At 39.6% G+C, this 19,700-nt stretch overlaps 1 protein-coding gene across 7 annotated transcripts in view; it reads right to left on the bottom strand.

Moving 5' to 3' along the window:
* Positions 1 to 19,700, bottom strand: part of ATF7IP2 (activating transcription factor 7 interacting protein 2) — a 55,180-nt gene that overhangs the window by 18,662 nt on the left and 16,818 nt on the right. For all 7 annotated transcript variants that reach the window (XM_090023849.1, XM_090023851.1, XM_090023848.1 and 4 more), the window contains 5 exons: positions 18,678 to 18,812; positions 18,226 to 18,309; positions 15,499 to 15,668; positions 4,834 to 4,904; positions 2,943 to 3,007 (listed from right to left, as the gene is read on the bottom strand). In XM_090023849.1, coding sequence (XP_089879975.1) covers positions 2,943 to 3,007; positions 4,834 to 4,904; positions 15,499 to 15,668; positions 18,226 to 18,309; positions 18,678 to 18,812 — 525 coding nt within the window. The remainder of the gene's footprint in view (positions 1 to 2,942; positions 3,008 to 4,833; positions 4,905 to 15,498; positions 15,669 to 18,225; positions 18,310 to 18,677; positions 18,813 to 19,700) is intronic.

Here is a 19,700-nt window from a genome sequence, read left to right as displayed (position 1 = left end):
CCCCCCCCTTGCCTCCCCTGCAGGGGGGTGCACAGTGGTAGAGAGCTGCTCCCTTACCCCAAGCTCCCTGGACAAGCTGTCTATGGCTCCATCCTGCTCTGGGTCCTGTTCACCACCCTGGCTGGGCCCATTCACCACCAAGCCCCTGCCCCATTCTCTTCCTCACCCTGGAGGCCTCTATCTGCCCCCTGCTCCCCATGCTCCTTCCTTTCCACAAACCTACCTTCAGGGAACTGCTCTCCAAGCTGCCTGGCAGCATTCCTGGCCACATGCATACATGCAGCTGTGCACATGCACACAGTGTCTGGGGGCTTCTGCCAGAAGGCTTAATTAATTCATAGATGTTTGGGTTGGAAGGGACCTCAGTAGATTATCAAGTCCAACCCCCTGCCCTGGGCAGGAAAGAGGACTGGGGTTAGATGTCCCAGCTAGGTGCATGTCTAGCTTCCTCTTAAAGACCCCAAGGTAGGGGAGAGCATCACCTCCCTTGAAAGCCCATTCCAGATTCTGGCAACCCTCACTGTAAAGAAGAGCATCTCATATTCCCCCCGCCGATGAATTTGTAGGCGGCCACAACATCACATCTCAGCCTTCTCTTGCAGAGGCTGAAGAGATCCTCAATTATATTTAACAGTGAACATTATCAGCTACACTGGCCAAAAAAAAGCCAATAGATGATAACGTGAATTTCCCTTTTATCTGCCAATCTTATTCTTACTGATAGTCTCAAGCTTACATACACGTATAAACGTATCTGGGAATTTCCCTAAAAGATGGGAAGAGAAAAGAGCCTTGCTTTTTCACATCTTAGAGTGTCCCCCAAGAGGTTCATAAGGAGGCTAATATATCCTTGATGTGACTGCTAGCAAATGTTTATTCTCTGCCCTATAGTGAAAGGAACTGTAATTCTTACAGCTCTGAAGGTTTGCTATAGATGAGATCTTTTCTTTTGACTTTCTAGAAGGTAGTCAGGACTGATGGCCCCTTACTATACATTTTAGGAAGTTCACACCAGAAGGGCACGGGGCCTCTTCTGCTCATTCAGTGCACAGGAGCTGAAGTGGGACAACTGAGGGCAGAAAAATGTAAGGAAGAAAATATATGAGGCATGTTTCTTCATCTACCAGAAAACTCCACAAGTTCTGCAGAAAGGGAGACAGGCTCTGGATGATCAGTAGCTCTGCATTAATACACTGTACCTACCATTTTGGAAGCTGTATGCTAAAAGTAGAAGTAGACTGGGGTGGAGAAAAAGGAAGGGAAACAACCAGTATGGGATATTTCAGAGCTGCCAAGTGTATATGTACTACTTTCAAAAAGGGCAAACCATAATCCACAGAGAGTTAGGAGGATATGCACTCTCCTGGGATTATGCAATTAGGGTAGTGAGAAGAGCCTGCTAAGGTTGTAAAAGAAGCCAGAAAAGTTTGTATGCAATCCCTCACTCTATGCAGTACTGGGGGAAGAGGGAAGGTGGTGGCATGGTTCCAGTCCATACTTCTCTGGTCTAGTACATGTGAAGACAGACAGCTTTAGTTTTGTACCCTTTAAGAAGTTCATGAGAAAAAAAACTATACAGATTGTCACCTTCTCCCAAAATCCCTGTTTTCTTACTTGTTGTCATTTTCAATTTTTATTAAGAATCCAGAATCATCAGGAATTTATCCCTGACTCCATCCCTGCGGAGTTTAAGAAAGTTTTAAGACAGCTGTTGACTTCTCATTTGTGCCATGACCTCTACCAACTCTGTAGAGCTTTAGGACTCAAACTTCTTGCATCAAAAATGGATCAGTCAAAAAGACTTAAAATCTTGCTGTTATTTCTCATCAAGGCCTATACAAGATTAAAAGACTTACAAGATGACACTCCAAAAGACAGGTAACGAACGGTAAGCTCCAATAAACCTATCTTCTGTAATGGGTTAGCAAAATGGGCTGATGTTTTGACCCCTGTATGGGAAGGGTGACTAGTTTCCCAAACCTGTATACACTACTACACTGGGAAAGGAGGAGTTTTGCTTCCCTAATCTTTTTTCCTAAACCCTCCTATAGTACATATATCCTAAAACCAGCCAGAGCAAAATATATTTTCTATGACCTTTGGAAGAGCAAAGGAAGGTCTCCCTGGTTAGATGAAAAGTTCTTGGGAGGGTATGACAGATGGCAAAGATAATCTCTGAAATGTTCCAAAACTTTTGACAAATGGAATATAACCTGCTACCATTTAAATTTACAGAAAGAAATATGAACAGCTTAAGGAGGGCAACTGGCACAGGACTTGAGAGAAACTTGAGACTACAATTTATTTTGTTTCTTGAGGACAGACAAAAGAGGAATGAAAGGGTTTTTTTGGGTGTGGAGAAACAGTTTTGCTTATATTTTAGATTTGATGATACTTATTTTCTAGTCTGCTCTTCCTGATCTTGCACAAGGATTTCAAAGCAATTTATGGGGAGCTCCTAGTTGAAGGGTGGGGTGCTGAATCTTTTTAAAGTTATCTTTAATGCAAAATGTAAATCATTGAAACTATTTACAAAACCCAAACTATAGCTTAACAGTGACAAAAGTCCCTTCTTATCTCACTGCCTCAACTTTTCTCTCTCATAATCTTATTGTTTCACAAGTTCTCTGGGCATCAGAATCTTCCAGGGTAAGACATAACCTACATTCCCAATACAAAAAACAAACAGAAATAAAAAGACAACTTTATGAATTTACATATTAGAGAAGCAGCAGAAGACAAAGTTCACCTTGCGTATGTTGAAAGAGAGGTAAGATATGTGATGGCCTATATAGCTGAAGTCTCAGTCCCAACAAGATGCCAAAGACGAACCGGTCTACGCTGTATCTACAAAAAGGCTAAATGACTTGAAAATTACAACAATCACTGCAAGCAAATAAAGATTTAGTTGCTGAACATAAAAAAAGTTCTTATCAACCTACCTTACTGCTGAGCTGAGTTTTAGCTGATATTGCTGCTTGCGTAGAAGTGTCTTTTTTCTGAGTATCTGTGAAAGATTTTTTTTTTTTTTTTTTTTACAGAAGATTTTTGAAAAAGCTTTAATTTAATACGCCTAATTGTCACTTGTGCCTTCAAGTCTATTTTGTAGTTGTTGGTATTCTAACATACAGGATAGCAGGGCATTTTTGTAACCTATGTCTACGTGCCTTAGGAAAATGACAGACACACTGAAAACATTACTCTCCTTATTTCAAAATAAATCTCTTGCAAATCAAGTCAGACTCTAAAAATACCATCAGACTAAGTGAAATTTTAGTATTCCTTAAAAATTCCTTTACTTGTGTTCCAATCTCCTCAGCACTTCAAAAATGCCATTGGATGACTATGCAACATCTCAATTAACTCATTTTAAAGTTTAAATCATGAACTAAATGATTCAAAGTGGCTTCACTACAAAAGACATCAACTATCTTTCACAATGGAATACAGGGCTACTGTTAAGGCTGTCAATCAGTTAATGAAATAATGGCTACAATGGCTAATGAATTAATGACTACAAGCTCAGCTGGTTCCATCAAAGACAGCCACACTATTAAACCGTCTGCTTACAAATGTTTTGTAGTCCATATGTGGTCCACACCTTGCACTTTGGGAACCCTGCTCCAATACGTAATATGCAGCCCTGAATAATTCTTCAGTTATTCTCTTTTAGGCCCCTGCCACACATTACTTATATTATACAATTAAATGATTAACTGTACAATAAATTTAGACTGGCCACATGTGAAAATTAATTAATTATCACAATAAAAATGTCCATCCAGCTATGAAAATGGTCAATCAGGTACAAAGGTAGTGCTTGAAAATGTGCCACAGGTTCATAAATAGTTTCTATACGGCTTTAAATTTGAATATGTAGCAGGGACTTTAGTGAGAAAATTTAAATTAATAAGCAAACTTCTATGTGTGTGCTTGGGGCATGAACCAGATTACAGGCAATGAGTCAGTTTTGAATTTGGTATTCAAGCAGTTAAAATGCAAATAATGAAATAAAAGTAATGTAAGTAATGAAAGATATTTTTTTTAACAGAAGATTTTTGAAAAAGTCAATTGAATACTTCTTTTTTGCAGATATTTCCTTTTTAAGTTTTTTTATTTTTTTATTTTTTATTTTTTATAGATGTAGATCATTAAATTAATCAGAACAGCAATTGTTCTAAAATTTTGTCTTTAGACTTGAAAATAAGAAATTATGGGAAAGGAAAATGATCTATTAAAAAAACCTTAAAAATGAAATATCTGCAGAGTAGGAATTACATTCCTTACTCATCCACTGTGCTATACTTTTTAAAATCATATATACTGAAAAAGCTATTCAGAATTCTTTTTTGTTAGTGCATAATTTATAGGGACACAGTCAGATTGGTAATGCCCAAATTGAACCAACTCAGTTTTTTTTATCACATTGAAATGCCTATGCAATAATCTGCACTTGACAGAAATGTTTCAGCCTTTCTTCCCTGTCCTCCCCTTAGTTTCATGAAATAGCGATCCTGTAACAAACGACATCAATTGGACAGGGTATAAGAGGGTTTTTTTAAAGTTCTGTGATTATACAGTTATAAAAATGTTTATAATATGCAAAATACATTGACAGTGTCCTTTTAACATCTATGTAAAATGGACACGTCACTGTATTGATTTTTTTGTAAACTGACTCACTCACCCAAAAGCATGTCAGCATCCTTTGGCTATGCTTTTGTTTAATTAAAACAAAAAACAAAAACGTTAGTTGCAGGAAAGTATATTACTTTGTTTTAAATCTTCTCCTCAAATTTGTTAGAACATATGCATGCTGTTAAACTTTAATACCTGAATTGCTTGTAGTTGTTATAGCCGTTGAATTTTTGCTTTCCACAGAAATTAGTATGACTTCATCAGAGCTGATAAACAAAACAAAAGATTAATTCACCAAAATAATATTATAATTGACGATGCATAAAAATGGTTCCCCTCTTCTAATAGAAAAACATTGAGAACTAGCTACAAAATATGTAAGAGTCACAAAACTTAGATGTTTGACTCAGTAAGAAAATCAACTGCATCTTACTGAACAAAAAAAAGTAAAATGCATTTTTGGTAACATTGCTAGCTATAAAACCCAAAAATCATAGTCCATCAATCAAATAAAATGCTCTCTAAATACCATTACTCAATATTTGATTTGGAATAGATTTTGTTTTAAATCCCTTCAGTCTTATACCATAATTTACAGATTATGCGTTATTATAGCTCCACCACTTAACAGCAGAAAATGACAGAATCATAGAAAATTAGGGCTGGAAGGCACCTCAGGAGGTCATCTAGTCCAACCCCCTACTCAAAGCAGGACCAGCGCTTTACTATTCTTCTAGTGAGAACATTTTTCCTAATATCTAACCTAAACTTCCTTTACTGAAACTAGAGACCATTGCTCCTTGTTCTGTCATTTGCCACGCATACGTGCACCCCCCTGACAGCCAGCGTGCCCCGCTTGGGCGACAGGCAGGCGGAAGCACTGGTGCCCCCCACCCCGTGAGAGTGCCGGCCAGGGAGTGGGAGCACCAGGAGAAGTGCTCCTGGCACTTCTGGGCACACCCCTGGCACTTCTGGGGTTGGCACAACCGGCCACGGGGGACCCTTCTCCTGGTCGCTGACTCGCTGCTGGGGAGGAGGGCAAGTGCCCCCCCAACTTGATTCAGGAAGGACCAGTTGCCCATGGTATAGCCCCTTCCTCTTTACCATCACCCTTTAGGTAGCTGAAAGCTTTTAATAAGTCTTCCCCAGGCTAAATAAGCCCAGTTTCCTCAGCCTCTTCTTATAAGCCACATTCCCTAGCCACTTCACCAGTTTCACTGTCCTCCGCTAGACTCTCTCCAATTTATCCACATCCTTTCTGTAGTGAGGGGCCTAAAACTGGAGACAATACTCAAGATGTGGCCTCACTAGTGCTGAATAGAGGGGAAGAATCACTCCCCTCAATCTGCTGGCAATGCTCCTACTAAGGCAGCCCAGTATGCTATTAGCCTTCATGGTTACAAGGGCACACTCCTATTCAGCTTATTGTAACCCCAGGGTCCTTTTCTGCAGAACTGCTGCTTAGCCAGTTGGTCCCCAGCCCGTAATGACGCATGGGATTGTTCTGTCTTAAGTGCAAAACTCTGCACCTGTCCATGTCGAATCTCATTAGATTACTTTTGGTCCAGTCCTCCAATTGGTTGAGATTCCTCTGAATCCTGGCCCTGCCCTCCAGCCTATCTATTACTCTCCCCAACTTTTTATCATCTGTAAACTTGCTGAGGGTGCGCTCCAACAGTCAGATCATCGATGGGGATACCAAACAAAATTGGCCCGAGGACTGACCCCTAGCACACTCCATTTGATACTGGCTGCCAACTAGACATTGAGCCATTGATTACTACCCTTTGATCCCAACCATCCAGTCAGTTTTCTATCCAACTTATAGACGATTCATCCAACCTGTACTTCCTTAGCTCACTTGTAAGAATGTTATGGAAGACCGTATCAAAAGCCTTGCTGAAGTAACAGGCATCAAGAGTTCACACTCTAGGTGTCACCTTTTCCAGAAACAACTCATCTTCAAAGAAGGTTAGCTGCCTTCTTTGAAGGTGAAACACTGGAATCACTTCATTTCTTTAAGGCAATAAATCACACTAAAATGCACAGCAGGATAAACCTCCACAGCCACCTTGGGTACATCTATTTAAAATTGTAAACCACATTTTTATATACTTTCCAACAAACCCTCAACATACACATAATTAATAAAAGAAAAAAAAAACCAAAAAGCAAAACTTCAATCGCCACCTTATGACAAGGTTACATTCTACAATGCATTATATCAAATGACCTGCTAAAACTACAAAAGATCAATATGGTGTATGAGAGTTACGTGTTGAAGCTAATATTGACACATATTTTTAAAACATAATTTTAATTTACTAGATTATAAATTGAAAGTGTTCCCTTAATATCAAGCATCCACTAATATTATAAAAAGTTCATGTTAAGATAGTTACATTTTTAGAGAGAGTTCATCTCCACTTGATATTACAAACACATTGCTATATTGATTCCTTCCAATTTCACTTGTTATTTTTTTCTTTTTTGTGACTGAGGCAATACAGTAACAGACTCTGGGTTTTTGTGCCCTACCTAGAAAAGCATACCAAAATAGTACAGATGCTGCTTAGAACTAAGGTGAATTTTTCCCCCCAAATTCAAGAACCTCCTTAATTTGTAGCAGCTTCCCATCACTTCAGAACTCAAAGCCAGAATTCAAGGGGTGTTAAATGGAATTTCTCAGGCCCCTGGCAGATATGCAAAGGCATGATGGGGTCTGATGCATGATCCCCACAATCCTGCTTCCTGCCATGCCAAGCATGAATGGCAGGAGAAGTGATTATCCCATCATGCCTTATTGTCAGTGCAGGGGGAGCCTGGGGTTATAATTCTGTTAAGTATGGGTGCCCAGGGAATGAGAAAGTAGAAAATGACTCTGAAAGATGTCTAACTCCAGCTTTAACTACTTTGCAATTTCAAACTTATTTAGCTGACATTACATATTCAAACAAAGGGACTCTGTTAAGCTATGTAGCAAATACTTCTCCATTCCTTTGTAATCTCATCCAGCAACTCATCCCCTCTCTGACCTATGAAGTGGAACTACACTAATGTAATGATCTTTGATTCTAATACGGCAGAGGATACTGTGTATCCCACCGTAAGATTCTAGTTATGTCAGTGCAAAATGACATGAGAGAGAAGATTCTGAAACTTTGGACAGGGTGAAAGAGACTGACCTCTTGATTTTGATGTGCCTAATTGGCAGGGTGTTTACACTGCCTCTGAAAGTCAGTGATACATCTATAGGAAAAGAAATAAGGAAGTGGCAGGAATGATGGGATGTTTGAAAAATGGATGCTAATTGAAAGCAGTGTTTACCAAAAGGTTAATGTTCCCAAGGGACAGTGGTGATCCAGGAATTCACATTATAAAGGAGTGCCCTAAAATTCCTCACAGGGATGATTTTACCAAACCATTTAAAGAACAACTGACTGAGGAAACTACTGATATGGAAAATTATTGCTTTACTTCAAACTTGTTCATACACCTCCAGTATCAGTTCCTGAACAACCAAAGAACCTTCATCATAACACAACATCAGTAAGTTAAATATGGCTTGCATCCCTATGATTCCCATAGCCATTTTGCTTGGATGACTTTTGTATAAAGAGAATCATGCAAATGAAATAGAAGCCTGCCACTTTTTTTTTTTAAGTCTTATTTGTAACAGATTTGGAATGGACATCTAATGGAAAACCTGAATGGTGAACTCACTCACTCCCAGTTCACAGAACGATCGAAAAGATCCTGGATAGAGAACAGGTCGATTCCATCTTGCATTTTTTTTATTTGCTGCACTTGTTTGCCCATTCCAAGTCCAGTCTTACGTCCTCTTATGAAACAACCATTTACATTTAGCACTGGTAAATACCTTGTGGTAGATTTAAAATCCCCACAAGCCAGGTCTTGGCACTGTGCTTCCGGCTCTAACATCTATGATGAAACAGCCATCTGATGAAAAGGCATCCCCACTTTTAACAGGGAAGCAGGTCGGTAAATAATCTTTTGGAAGATGGCGAAGTTAAAGGAATTAAAAAAAAAAGATAACTGATAGCATGGGAACTTGCATTGTGTGCAGCACTCCCTTCCCATTATAAAAAGAGAGATTCATCCTCCTGAACGTCACCTCAAGAATCACAGACAACACTGTCCAATAAGCCTAAATCCACTGCAACAAGGTTTTAAATCTTCCTAATAATTTGCTGGCCCATGACATATATTCCCAGAATGGTCTGTGCTCATCTAAGCACTGCCATGGAAATGTAGTTATTAAGTTACTGCTACCTCTGAACTAAAAAATCCTGCAAATATTTAGGATTTATGTTCTTAATAAATAGGTTCTATAGGATAAGAAAAAGATATACTGAACTCTCTACTCTTCTAACTTCTGGGAACCAAGATAAGAGATAATGTCTAGTATCTGAAGTAATATAATGAAATATTTTATGTGCTGTAAACCAATGTAATATAAATATGGCCTTATTTGAGCTCGTTATTTGGAACAGTCATATTAAAGAAGCAACTGCTGCAAAACTTCTCCAGTCTGGTAATGCATTTTGGTATTGTGCCAATTTAACTTGGATTAATAAACTAATTGGGTGTGGTTATATGAAGTCTTGAACTAATTAACAAGCAAACCTAGAATATTACAGATGCACTCATGACTTATGCTCACTGGCCAGAGGGTGGAGGGAAATCTAACCTGATGCATCAGAAAGATCAGAATACTATTTCTCCCTCAAAAGTTAAATCTCTGATGGTTGACAGCCATAACAAGCTAAGAAAATTATTCCTTTTCTGATGTAGTCTAATGTCCTTCAAAATACCAAAGAGATCAAATGGCAATTCAGAGAAAGCCTGCAGTGTTGTTGAAGATGAACAGAAAATCTCATCTAGATGTTCTATCGTTTTCCTACTTTGGGAGCAAGGATGCACAAAATTTTTCCCAGCAGAATCACTGACGCAGCTGAAAGCTAGTCTAGACATATGGAAAAGAAAACTAATACTCAAATAAAACAATCCTTATGCATCTCACTTTCCAATCCAAGACTATTTACATTAAAAAAAAAAAAAAGCTTTAATGGGTAAACCCATATTAAGAGATGACCTACTACAAAGCACCCCTCTGGGCTTTCCTAAAGATGGTCAATGTTGTGTCTGGTGATAAGCAAGCTTCTTATGTTTACTGAATCAGTGGCATCTCCCAACTCTAGAAGTGAAGGCAGCCCTTTAGCTCCCAAATTCTTCAAAAGGATGTCAAGTCACATAACCATGGTGACAAATCAGTTATTCCTAGTCTGCCCAAGAATATTTTTGGTTGAATTACGTGGGCACACTGTAAGATGACACTTGATCCTCTTCGAAAACCTAGGAGTAACAAACATTTAAGAGGAATTAACAAGACTTCATGCCCAGATAAAGGTTCTCACTAAGAAAGACTTTATGGAGTTTCCCCAGGAGGTGTGCTAGCATGCAACAAAAAAACTAGGTTTTATACAGGAAGACTTGGATTGGTAGATATGAGTAAAACAAGCAAAATTCCAAGTATCATTTACTCTCTCTGCGATCATATGCCCTGAATTTCAATAGCTCAGTATGACTAGAACTTGATTAACAATACCCACATGCCAGAAGTAGGCATCGGGTAAGGAAATGCCAAGTACAGTCTTTTGGGCAAGTGGTACTTTGGTCTAAGACTCACAATAGGTAGCTCCCGGCCATCTAATATTTTACGGCTCTTTGTCCTGACCAGATAATCATTCAGCTAACTTTCAGAATAAGAACAGCTTTTTAACATGATCTCTAATATAATTAGCTTGACCCTGTCTTATGACTTCATGCTAAACAAACTGCAAGTTACCTTGGAACTCCACACCTTCATTCCCCTTAATGTATTTAAAACAAACAAAAAAACCCACTACTTTCCTCTCCCCTCCATGTTCTGACAGACATTTTCTTTCTGCTTGCTTTTTTACATTAGAAATTAAAGCCTTAATTATCTTGTTTTTCTTTAAACTCTTTATAGACTAAAGACTTATTAAGGTATTGACAGGGAATGGAAGTAACAGGGAACTGGATGAGAAACCCACAGGTGTCTATACTATTGACATGCATTAGGTGATTTCACCTGAGAACTATGGGTCTTCAAATTAAACCTTTGTTCTTTTCCTGAAGTCTACTACAAAATTTGTAGTTAAACAGCTTTGTCGGACACATTTTGCTATTTTATCTACCCATTTAAAGACAGCGGCATGGATTTTTGAGGGGACAGGAAGGTAAATCTTCCCCCACCAGGAATAAAAATGGCACCTATTCTGTAGATTTCTCTTCTTGCTTATCATTGCTGCATATGATTTCCGAGTGCAAAAATGGAAATTCTATCTGTAAAAGAATCACAAAAAAAAAAAAAAAAGCAAGAGACAGGCAACTGGACTGATCCCAAAAATTCAAAAACAGCTCTCTGTATTAGGTATCCCTAAAGATGCAGGGACAAGCTATCCTAATGCAACAAAAGAATGGGAAGCACAATACTGCTCCAATGCTGCCAAATTTCTGGAACCATGGAGAACTCTGTGGGATGAATGACAGCACTGCAGGCTGGATCTTGCCCAGGGGCCAGGGTTTGAGCACCCCTGGCCTACAGCAGTAGCAGAACAGGTTACAGAATACTTAGAGAAGCTAGATGCTTTTAATGCAAAAAGACCAAATGAAATGCACCCCAAAGTACTAAAAGGAATTGGCAAATTTCTGAAACATTACCTATCCTTTTTGAGACTTTGTGAAAGTCAGGGGAGGTCCCAGATGACTGGAAAAGGGCAAATATAGTGCCCATCTTTAAGAAAGGGAGAAAGGAAGATTGGAAGAACTATAGACCAGTCAGCCTGACCGCTACACCTGTAAAGATCATGGAGCAGATCCTCAAGGAACTCGTGAAGTACCTAGAGGAGGACAATATGATCAGGACCAGCCTGCATGGATACAGCAAGATCAAGTCATACTGAGCAACCCGATTTCAACCTATGATAATGTGACTGGCTCTGTACATGAGGGGTGGAGAGCAATGTATGTAATATACCTTGAATTTAGCAAGGCTTCTGACATGGTCTCTCATGACTGGTATTCTGCGTTTTTCATTTGCCATGAAAAAATAGCGGTAACACAGATTTTCTCCTTTAAAGGAGAAAAACATGGGAAAGGCAGGTTTCCCCTTGCAGGCTGGCAGAGTTCCAGCCTGCAACTGTTTTCTGTTGGAGGGAGTGGGAGAAGGGCAATCAGGCAGGGGGTGCAACATGTATATGTGTACACATACATGTACTTGGCAGCCAGGCAGCATGGACAGCAGCTCCCACAGCTCCATGCAGGTAAGTCTGAGGTGAGGGAGAGGAAGGTAAATGGGGTGGGAGATTGAGGCCCCCCCATAGTGAGGGAAGGAGTTCAGCAGGGCTAGGACTGGGGACACTTGGGGTAGTGCACAGTGCCTGGGGCCAAGGGCAGGAATGTGTGGCAGCAAGACCTTGCTGGGAGCAGGACAGAGCCATGGGCAGTTCATCCAATGGGGGTGGGCAGAGGGGCTGGGTTCCCTGCTATGCTGGGTCTCATTCACTGGACTGTGGAGACTCCTGGGAGAAAAGCAGCAGGTTGGGGAGCCCCAAACCTGCAGTGGCCAGCCCACATTCACCCCCACCCATGGGCTCCACTCCAACTGTGCCTACTGTGGGGAAGGGGGAGTTAGGCTCTGCGCTTCGCTCTGACCACACAAGCCACTGCCTCCCCATGGGCAGCAGCTGGGGCTCAGGCAGTGCTGGGGGGGCAGGGGGCTTTGGACCCAGGTCCCCAGCACCATAGTCCTGGCATCTGGGAGGTCCCTGTGGCAGGGCTAGGGGAGCAGGGAACTGTGGGTGGGGACTGAGAGGCAATAGCATGGGCAGGGCACTGGCTGCTCAGCACCACAAAGCAAAGCAACAGCAGGGATGGCCGCTACTGGATCCACATGCTGGTGAACGAGAGGGGCATATGGAGCTCGGATTTTTCAAGATAATAAAAAACATAAGATCAAATGCCAAAATGTACGGGTACTTACAGTTTATTTATTTATTTTTTTTTATAGTGATTGAGGCACCAGTAGGCTTTAAAATTGTAAGTATATCAATAAAACAGTGTGTTCAACTGATACCTATATACATAGTGGTGATTCATTTTAAATTGCCGAAAAGTGCAGATTTGGGGGGCTTTGATCAGAGAAGTCACAATTTTTATTACATTAACAGCTAAGAAAATACAGCCTAGATAAAAGTATTGTAAAGTGGTGTAACAGGGTGTGAAGGTCTCCGGTTACCTGAAGGGAAGAAAGCAGCAGGCTAAAACATTCAGCAGATAGCTGAATTGGGTCCAGCTGCATTTTGGAGAAGCAGCCAGGAGAAACTTGCAGCAGCAAGGATGCAGACCTTGAGGCCTGGGACTGCTACGTAACCAGGGGGGACTGCAGGGCAGGGGAGTCCAAATAGCTTGTCGGGCTGAACAGAAACTCCATGACCTATTTTCAGACAGCCTTCAAGGGGAAATGCACCCTGTGGAATTTGAGGCAGAGGAGCCCTTAGGGTTGTTCAGAAAGGAAAGGCACCTAGAACAAGACTGTCTCAGACTCTTAAGGCAGCCTGAGGCTGGGTCCTGACAGCAGGCGAGTCTAACCACTAGAGGGCATCAGATACCTGGACAGATTTCCTGTGCCTGTCACAGGTGGATATAACTGGCTATATCATCATACTCTGCAAGTATTCCTCAATGGCTCAATTTCTAGTTGGTAAGAGGTATCAAGTGCAGTTTGCCAGGGCTTTGTCACTAGTCTGGTATTGTTTAACATCTTCATTAATGATTTGGATAATGGGAGAGAGTGAACGCGTAGCAAATTTGTAGACAACAAAAATGGGTGAATTTGCAGGCACTCTGAAAGGTAGGGCTAGGATCCAGAATGACCTGAAGAGATTACAAAAGGTGGTCTGTAATTACTCAGATGAGTTTCAGCAAGGACAAATGCAAAGTCCTACAGTAGGGATGGAATAACTGCATGCTGAAGTAGACTTGAGAATGATTAGCCAGGCTGAAGTACTGCAGAAAAGCACCAGGGGGTTACAGTAGACCAGTAGTGTGTAATCTTTTTCCCCAGTGGGTTGAATGGAGAATGCCTGGTCCAACTGCGGGCCAGACAGCGATTCTTATTCAACACCCATGGCTGGCATGGCAGGCAACATCTGTCCACAAAGAGGCAGGCAGGGGGCATCCCAGTCTGAGCCTAGCCCTGGAGGGAGGAGGCGGCAACAAAGGGCCATGACCCAGCCAGGGGGATGAAGGGGAGTATGGCTTAGCCCCAACCCAACCCCACTGGGGGGGTAGAGGGCAGGGGGGTGCAGCATGGGCCAGCCCCAGCCCAGGCCTGCAGCAGAATGGGATGCAGCCTGGATCTAACCAGGCATATGGGGTTTGGAATTTGGTAGGGGGAAGTGTGACCATATTAATGGACACCACTCCCCTACCACCAAACTTCCCAACCCATGGGAAGCCTGACAGGCCAGATGCAATGGCTCCACAGGCTACATTTGGCCTAAGGAATGGAGGCTGAGCATCCCTGCAGTAGACCATATGCTAAGGATGAACCAACATCGCGTTCTTGCTGCAAAAAAACGCAACAGCATCCTGGGTTGCATTAACTGGAGGGTTGGTTGCAAGTCAAGGGAAGTGATTCTTCTGCTCTATTTAGTACTGGTGAGGCCTCACCTGGTGAGTACTCTGGTTTTGAGTCTCACACTTCAAGAAGGATGTGGACAGATTGGAGAAAGTTCATTGGAAAGCAACAAAAACAATTAGAGGCCTAAAATATGAGACTTATGACAAAAGGTTTTAATGGTTATTTAGTCTGGAGCAGAGACAATTGAGGGGGATTTGACAGCAGCCTAGGAATACCTGAAGGGTGATTAGAAAGAGGATGGAGATGGGCTTTTCTCTATGGTTGTAGGGGACACAACTAGGAGCAATGGCCTCAAGATGCAACAGAAGTTTAGCTTGGAGATTAGGAGGAACTTTCTGACTATGAGGGTGGTTAAGGACTGAAACAAGTTACCTAGAAAAATTGTGGAATCTCCATTGTTAGAAGTTTTCAAGAGCAGGTTAAACACATACTTCACATGTATCTCGTATATATATATATGTTACCATGGCTTGAAATGTTGTTGACTTTCCATTGGGTTGGGCCCAAGCACTATACAGTAAATCATGAGCCTTTTGGCTCTGGACTAATATAATGCATAGTTTATATTCTATATAAGTAGGTACAAAAGTGGTGCTTAAAAGTATGTTTGTGGAATAGCTGTGCTAAAACTTGCAGCAGTTTTAAAAAAAGAGTGTTAATTAATCCATGGGTTTTTTTCAAATTTGTCCCTCACGTCCACATGCTCAGGGAGAGCAGAGTCTGGCAGTAGGGGGAAAGGTGGAAGTAGGAGGAGGAGCTGCAGGGGGAAGAAGTTTAGGGGGCAGAGGGCTAGGGGGCCACCTGATAACCCCTGAGTTTTATTTTTCCTGCTGTAGCAGTGAAAGTGGGACAAAATCAAAGCAGTGAAAATCAAAGCAGTGAAAGTGGGACAAACCTCCAATAATTAGATTCTATACCTGGAAAATTATAACTAATTTATAGTTTTTTCATATATAGAAACTAATTGTTGAGGGGGGTCATCCTATATTGATGTAAATACAATATGTTATGAAGGAAAAATAGGTAAATATTGAACTAAAATGTTTCAAAATCATACAGAATACACCAGCTACGTTAATTTATCTATTTTTGGTCATTTAGACACCTACCTTTCCCCGTCTTCTGAAACCAATTCAGGAGTAGAATCAGATTGTCTATGAGCTGCTGGTACAGCTTTAACTGGAGAAACTGATTGTACGCTGCTGTTATCAGGAAGCAATGGAAAACCTTTGGTCCGATTTAGTATCACATTTTGCAAGTTTGCACCTTGAAGGTTTTCCTGAAGCGAAGAAAAAAAACGAGACACCATCACAACTGTATTCCAGCCTGTTCACATCCAGACCTCTTCTGATGAGTCAAAATGTCCTAGATTTCAGATATGCTCTCTTTTCAGTGGAAAAGCATGACTTTTTTTGGTTCTTAGTTATCATTATTTAACTTTTTTTGCTTAAAAATAAATCTGTCATTCTTAAGCTGGAGTATCTTTAAAATTAATCTTTTGCTATCGTAAAGATTTATATGACAGAAGAGCAGCTATCAAACGGTAAGTAATATGATAAGAAATTAAATATTATATTTAAGTTAGCCTGTCAAATATATCTAATGAATACAAATCCCATTTATTCTTTCTTATTTGGTAAAACATGCTTAGCTCCACTTAAAATTGTACTTCTGGATCATACAGCTAAAGCACAGAACTCTCTCTTACTAAACATTTTTGTGAACCTCCCATAAGGACTCAGAGATATTTCCACATACTGTCAGTTGCTTAGATAAAATGAACACTCATTTATTTTACCAGCCTAAACATTCAGTTCAAGCATATATAATGAACAAACCATGGGTTTAATGTCTATTGCACACAATAGTTCCTCTAGTCTAGTAGGGCATGGAGGGAAACGGGTTAAAATTCAGCAGCGATACAAGCATGGGACAGGAGCAGATAATTTGTTACAGTGGTAATAAAAAGTCAGATTTGCAGCATCAGCTAGTATGGGTTTGGCTATTTTAATGTTAAACTCTCTTGTTGTACACACTGTCTGAACACCAAGCTACTACTGTTACTCCACTGTACATGTCCCTTTACAATAAACATCTATGTTATCTGTACAGTCTGGTTTATGCTCGGCATGAATAGGTGACTGCAGGAAGGTACAAACTGATTCATAGTTTCATAGTAGCTAGAGTCGGAAGGGACCTAGGAAGATCATCTATTCCGACCCCCTGCCTTGGCAGGAAAGAGCACCGGGGTCAGATGATAATTTGGTTCCCAAAAGTTCTTTGAAGTCTTTAGGGTTCACTGATTAGTGAACCATATCCATATATGGTGCTTTTCTTCTCTGCTTAAAAAACTGCAAGGTGTAAAAACCAGTTTTATAAAACACAATTGAAGACAAGGTCCCCATGTCCACTGCATATGCAATTCTTTCTTCAATAGGATTTTGCTAGACTTTTTTGAGATTTCTCTCTCAAATACAAATAAATCTAAACTTTGTGCTAAACATGAGACTCTCTTTGGACATAAACACATTTCCCCCAAAAATTTAGGAGATTTTTTAAGGGGAATTACAACAATAGTTAATATAAAGGAGAGAAAGAGTGAGTGGTATTTGTAGTTCCATTCTTCCCAATATTGACCAAAAAAGTTTCAGAATGACAACCTAAGAAAAAGCAAATTTGACAACATGCCAAAATTTTCTTGTGTGCTAGAATTATTTTGCTGTTAAATACAAATATTTTAAAAATCCCTAATGCAAACGTTCAATATTTAGTTTTTGCTTTACAAAACACATTCAAGAGTTTCATTGTAAAAAGAAACAAATGTCAAATAGCAGAATAAAATTTTCTGCCACAAACTCTTTAAATCCTGGCATGTAACATTTGCCAGTGTACAAAGTATATAATATTTATAGAAATTAAGTTACAGTTCTATAAAGAGAAATAAGAACACTATGGCTTAAGCTATATTTGGCTAAGCCCACAAGCCTATGTTAAATCTTTGGGACCAATTATCAGTTGTTATAAAAGCTGTCACTGCACCAATAAAGGAAAATGAAGATCTGACAGTTTACTTGAGTTGAACTGTCTCCCTTAATTTAACAAGCTTATTGAAGAACTTTATGCAGGTACACAAACAGTCAGAAGTAGCACCCCACTGCAGATTTGTAAAACCTTCCTTAGTCCTCAGAGAACCTCTCAAGAGATTTACTATTTCAAGTCAAGCTCTGAAATAGCCCAAAACCTTGTAAAAATTAATACTTCTAGGTCATACAATATTCAGACCTCTGCATGAAATGCTTATGGTTCCATTTATTGGCTGAGTTTTTAAGATATTGAACAGCACTTTCAGCTTTACCATCTAAAGATCTCTCTACACAATTCCATTCATGTGGCAATGAATACGTTCATATGAACATACAGAATTTAAAGAAGTGTCATAAAATGGCAAGCCAGCCATAAAAATATTTCACAGATAATGCAGAATACTTATGGCTGGTTTGTACCGTGCCTTAAACTGAATGTGTGGAGCATTCAAGGCTGCCTCACGGCTGATCCCAACAGCCCAGAGTCTCGAATTGGCTTGACAGGCCTGATAATCAGTGAACTGTCAGCCCCAGCTCTGGGGTATTGCACTTACCCTGGCGGGATCTCAGAGCTACATTAGGCATTCCTTATATATGCATTAGAAACGTAAGCAAAAGCAATTTAACCTTCAAAATTACCATCATTGTTACGTTTTCATATTATGCATTATAACAAATTGTTTATGAAAGTGCCCATCATTTCATGATTAAATTGCTACTAATATCTACATGACCATATATCTTGCACAATACCTTACGAGTGACCGTTTTTGTCAATATTTTCTTCTGAAATGTTATCACAGCATTAATACGTCTCTCAAGCTTTGATATTTTTTTCTACAGAGAAAGGAAAAAATACTACTATAAGTGTTAATTTGAAATATTACATACATTCATATACTGTTCATCAAATTTAGAGGGCAAAACATAACAAAAAGTGCAACTAAACTACAAAAACAATTAGAAACTGCTGATCTTTATGCAATATAATATAGGAATTAAAAAGCTTTTGGAAAATTGATACTGGGTTGTACGATTACTTTTTCAGTGCACATAAAACTGCATAATTGAGGTATACAAATGTTAAAGTATTTCTGAAAACTGAATACCTTGAAGAAATGCAGTCATGGTTCTAGGACAAACATACAGCATTTGATGCAAACAAAACCAAACCAAACCAAACCAAACCAAAAAACCCAACTTACTAGGAACGTAATAGCTATTTCCTCATGTTTTCTTCGGCATTGCGTTTGTTCAACTCTTCCATTTAAACGTTCTATTTTATGGTTAAAGGATTCATCATTTAAAATACCCATCCGCTCATAAATCAAAAGTTTGACCTACAATGAAGAAAAAAACTACTTTTCCAAACAAGAAATCATTTTTTGCTGAAATAATGAATATATCCAAATACATTCGTTAGCCATTAGTTTTAATACTGCTTCATTTTTTAAATAGTTAAAAATTAAACCTATGCACCATCATTGCACACATTATAACTGTAATATTTTATGCTTTGGACAGGACAACAATCACGACACTTGGGAGGCAGGGTTCAATGATTCTCATTATGGCGGTATTATCTGTCTGCGTGTGGTAGATCAGAGCAAGGCATATTTATAGTTGAACCTACAAATGTTTATAGGTGCAAAGCACCATTGAATGAGTTGTAACAACATTTTTGTCCTTTTTGGGTTGAGAATCAGAAACTAGAAAGGGGCTGGTGCTGCTTTTGAGTTAAAAAAAGAACTGACGGTGAGCAAATAAGACTTGTACTCCTGGAAAGTAAACATTTTTCTATGAGACCACAAATGTTGTGTTATACTGGTTTAGATAAGGCCAGAACTAAACTAGAAAAGTCTCTAGTACAGCTATACTAGCAATCTCTGCTAGCATAGGCATACTTTATTATTGACAAAGCATACCAGTATGCTTAATGCTACTACCAGAGAGGTTAGAATTGAGAGTACAGTATCACTCAATGTTATCAATATAGATGTTAAAAATGTAAGTACTGTAAGTATAAATGTTAGAAAACCAAAACATTAAGTTGCAAAAAACCTGTTGTTGGCAAGTAGCTGCTTATTATACAAGTACTAATTATTTTATTATTGCAAGAAGTAGAAGACAGACAAACCAAAGAGCAATTACTAATAAATTAAATAAATACAAGCATTCTTTTCCTTGGAGATCAGCTATGAATCAGTTTTACTTTGTTACCAGTAATG

The sequence above is a fragment of the Crocodylus siamensis genome, chromosome 12 (genome assembly GCF_052110815.1).
Source record: "Crocodylus siamensis isolate JL-2025a chromosome 12, ASM5211081v1, whole genome shotgun sequence".
In the NCBI taxonomy this organism is placed as follows: domain Eukaryota; kingdom Metazoa; phylum Chordata; order Crocodylia; family Crocodylidae; genus Crocodylus; species Crocodylus siamensis.
Note: the sequence above shows the minus strand (reverse complement) of the source record. Positions and strands in the feature narration are given on the sequence as shown.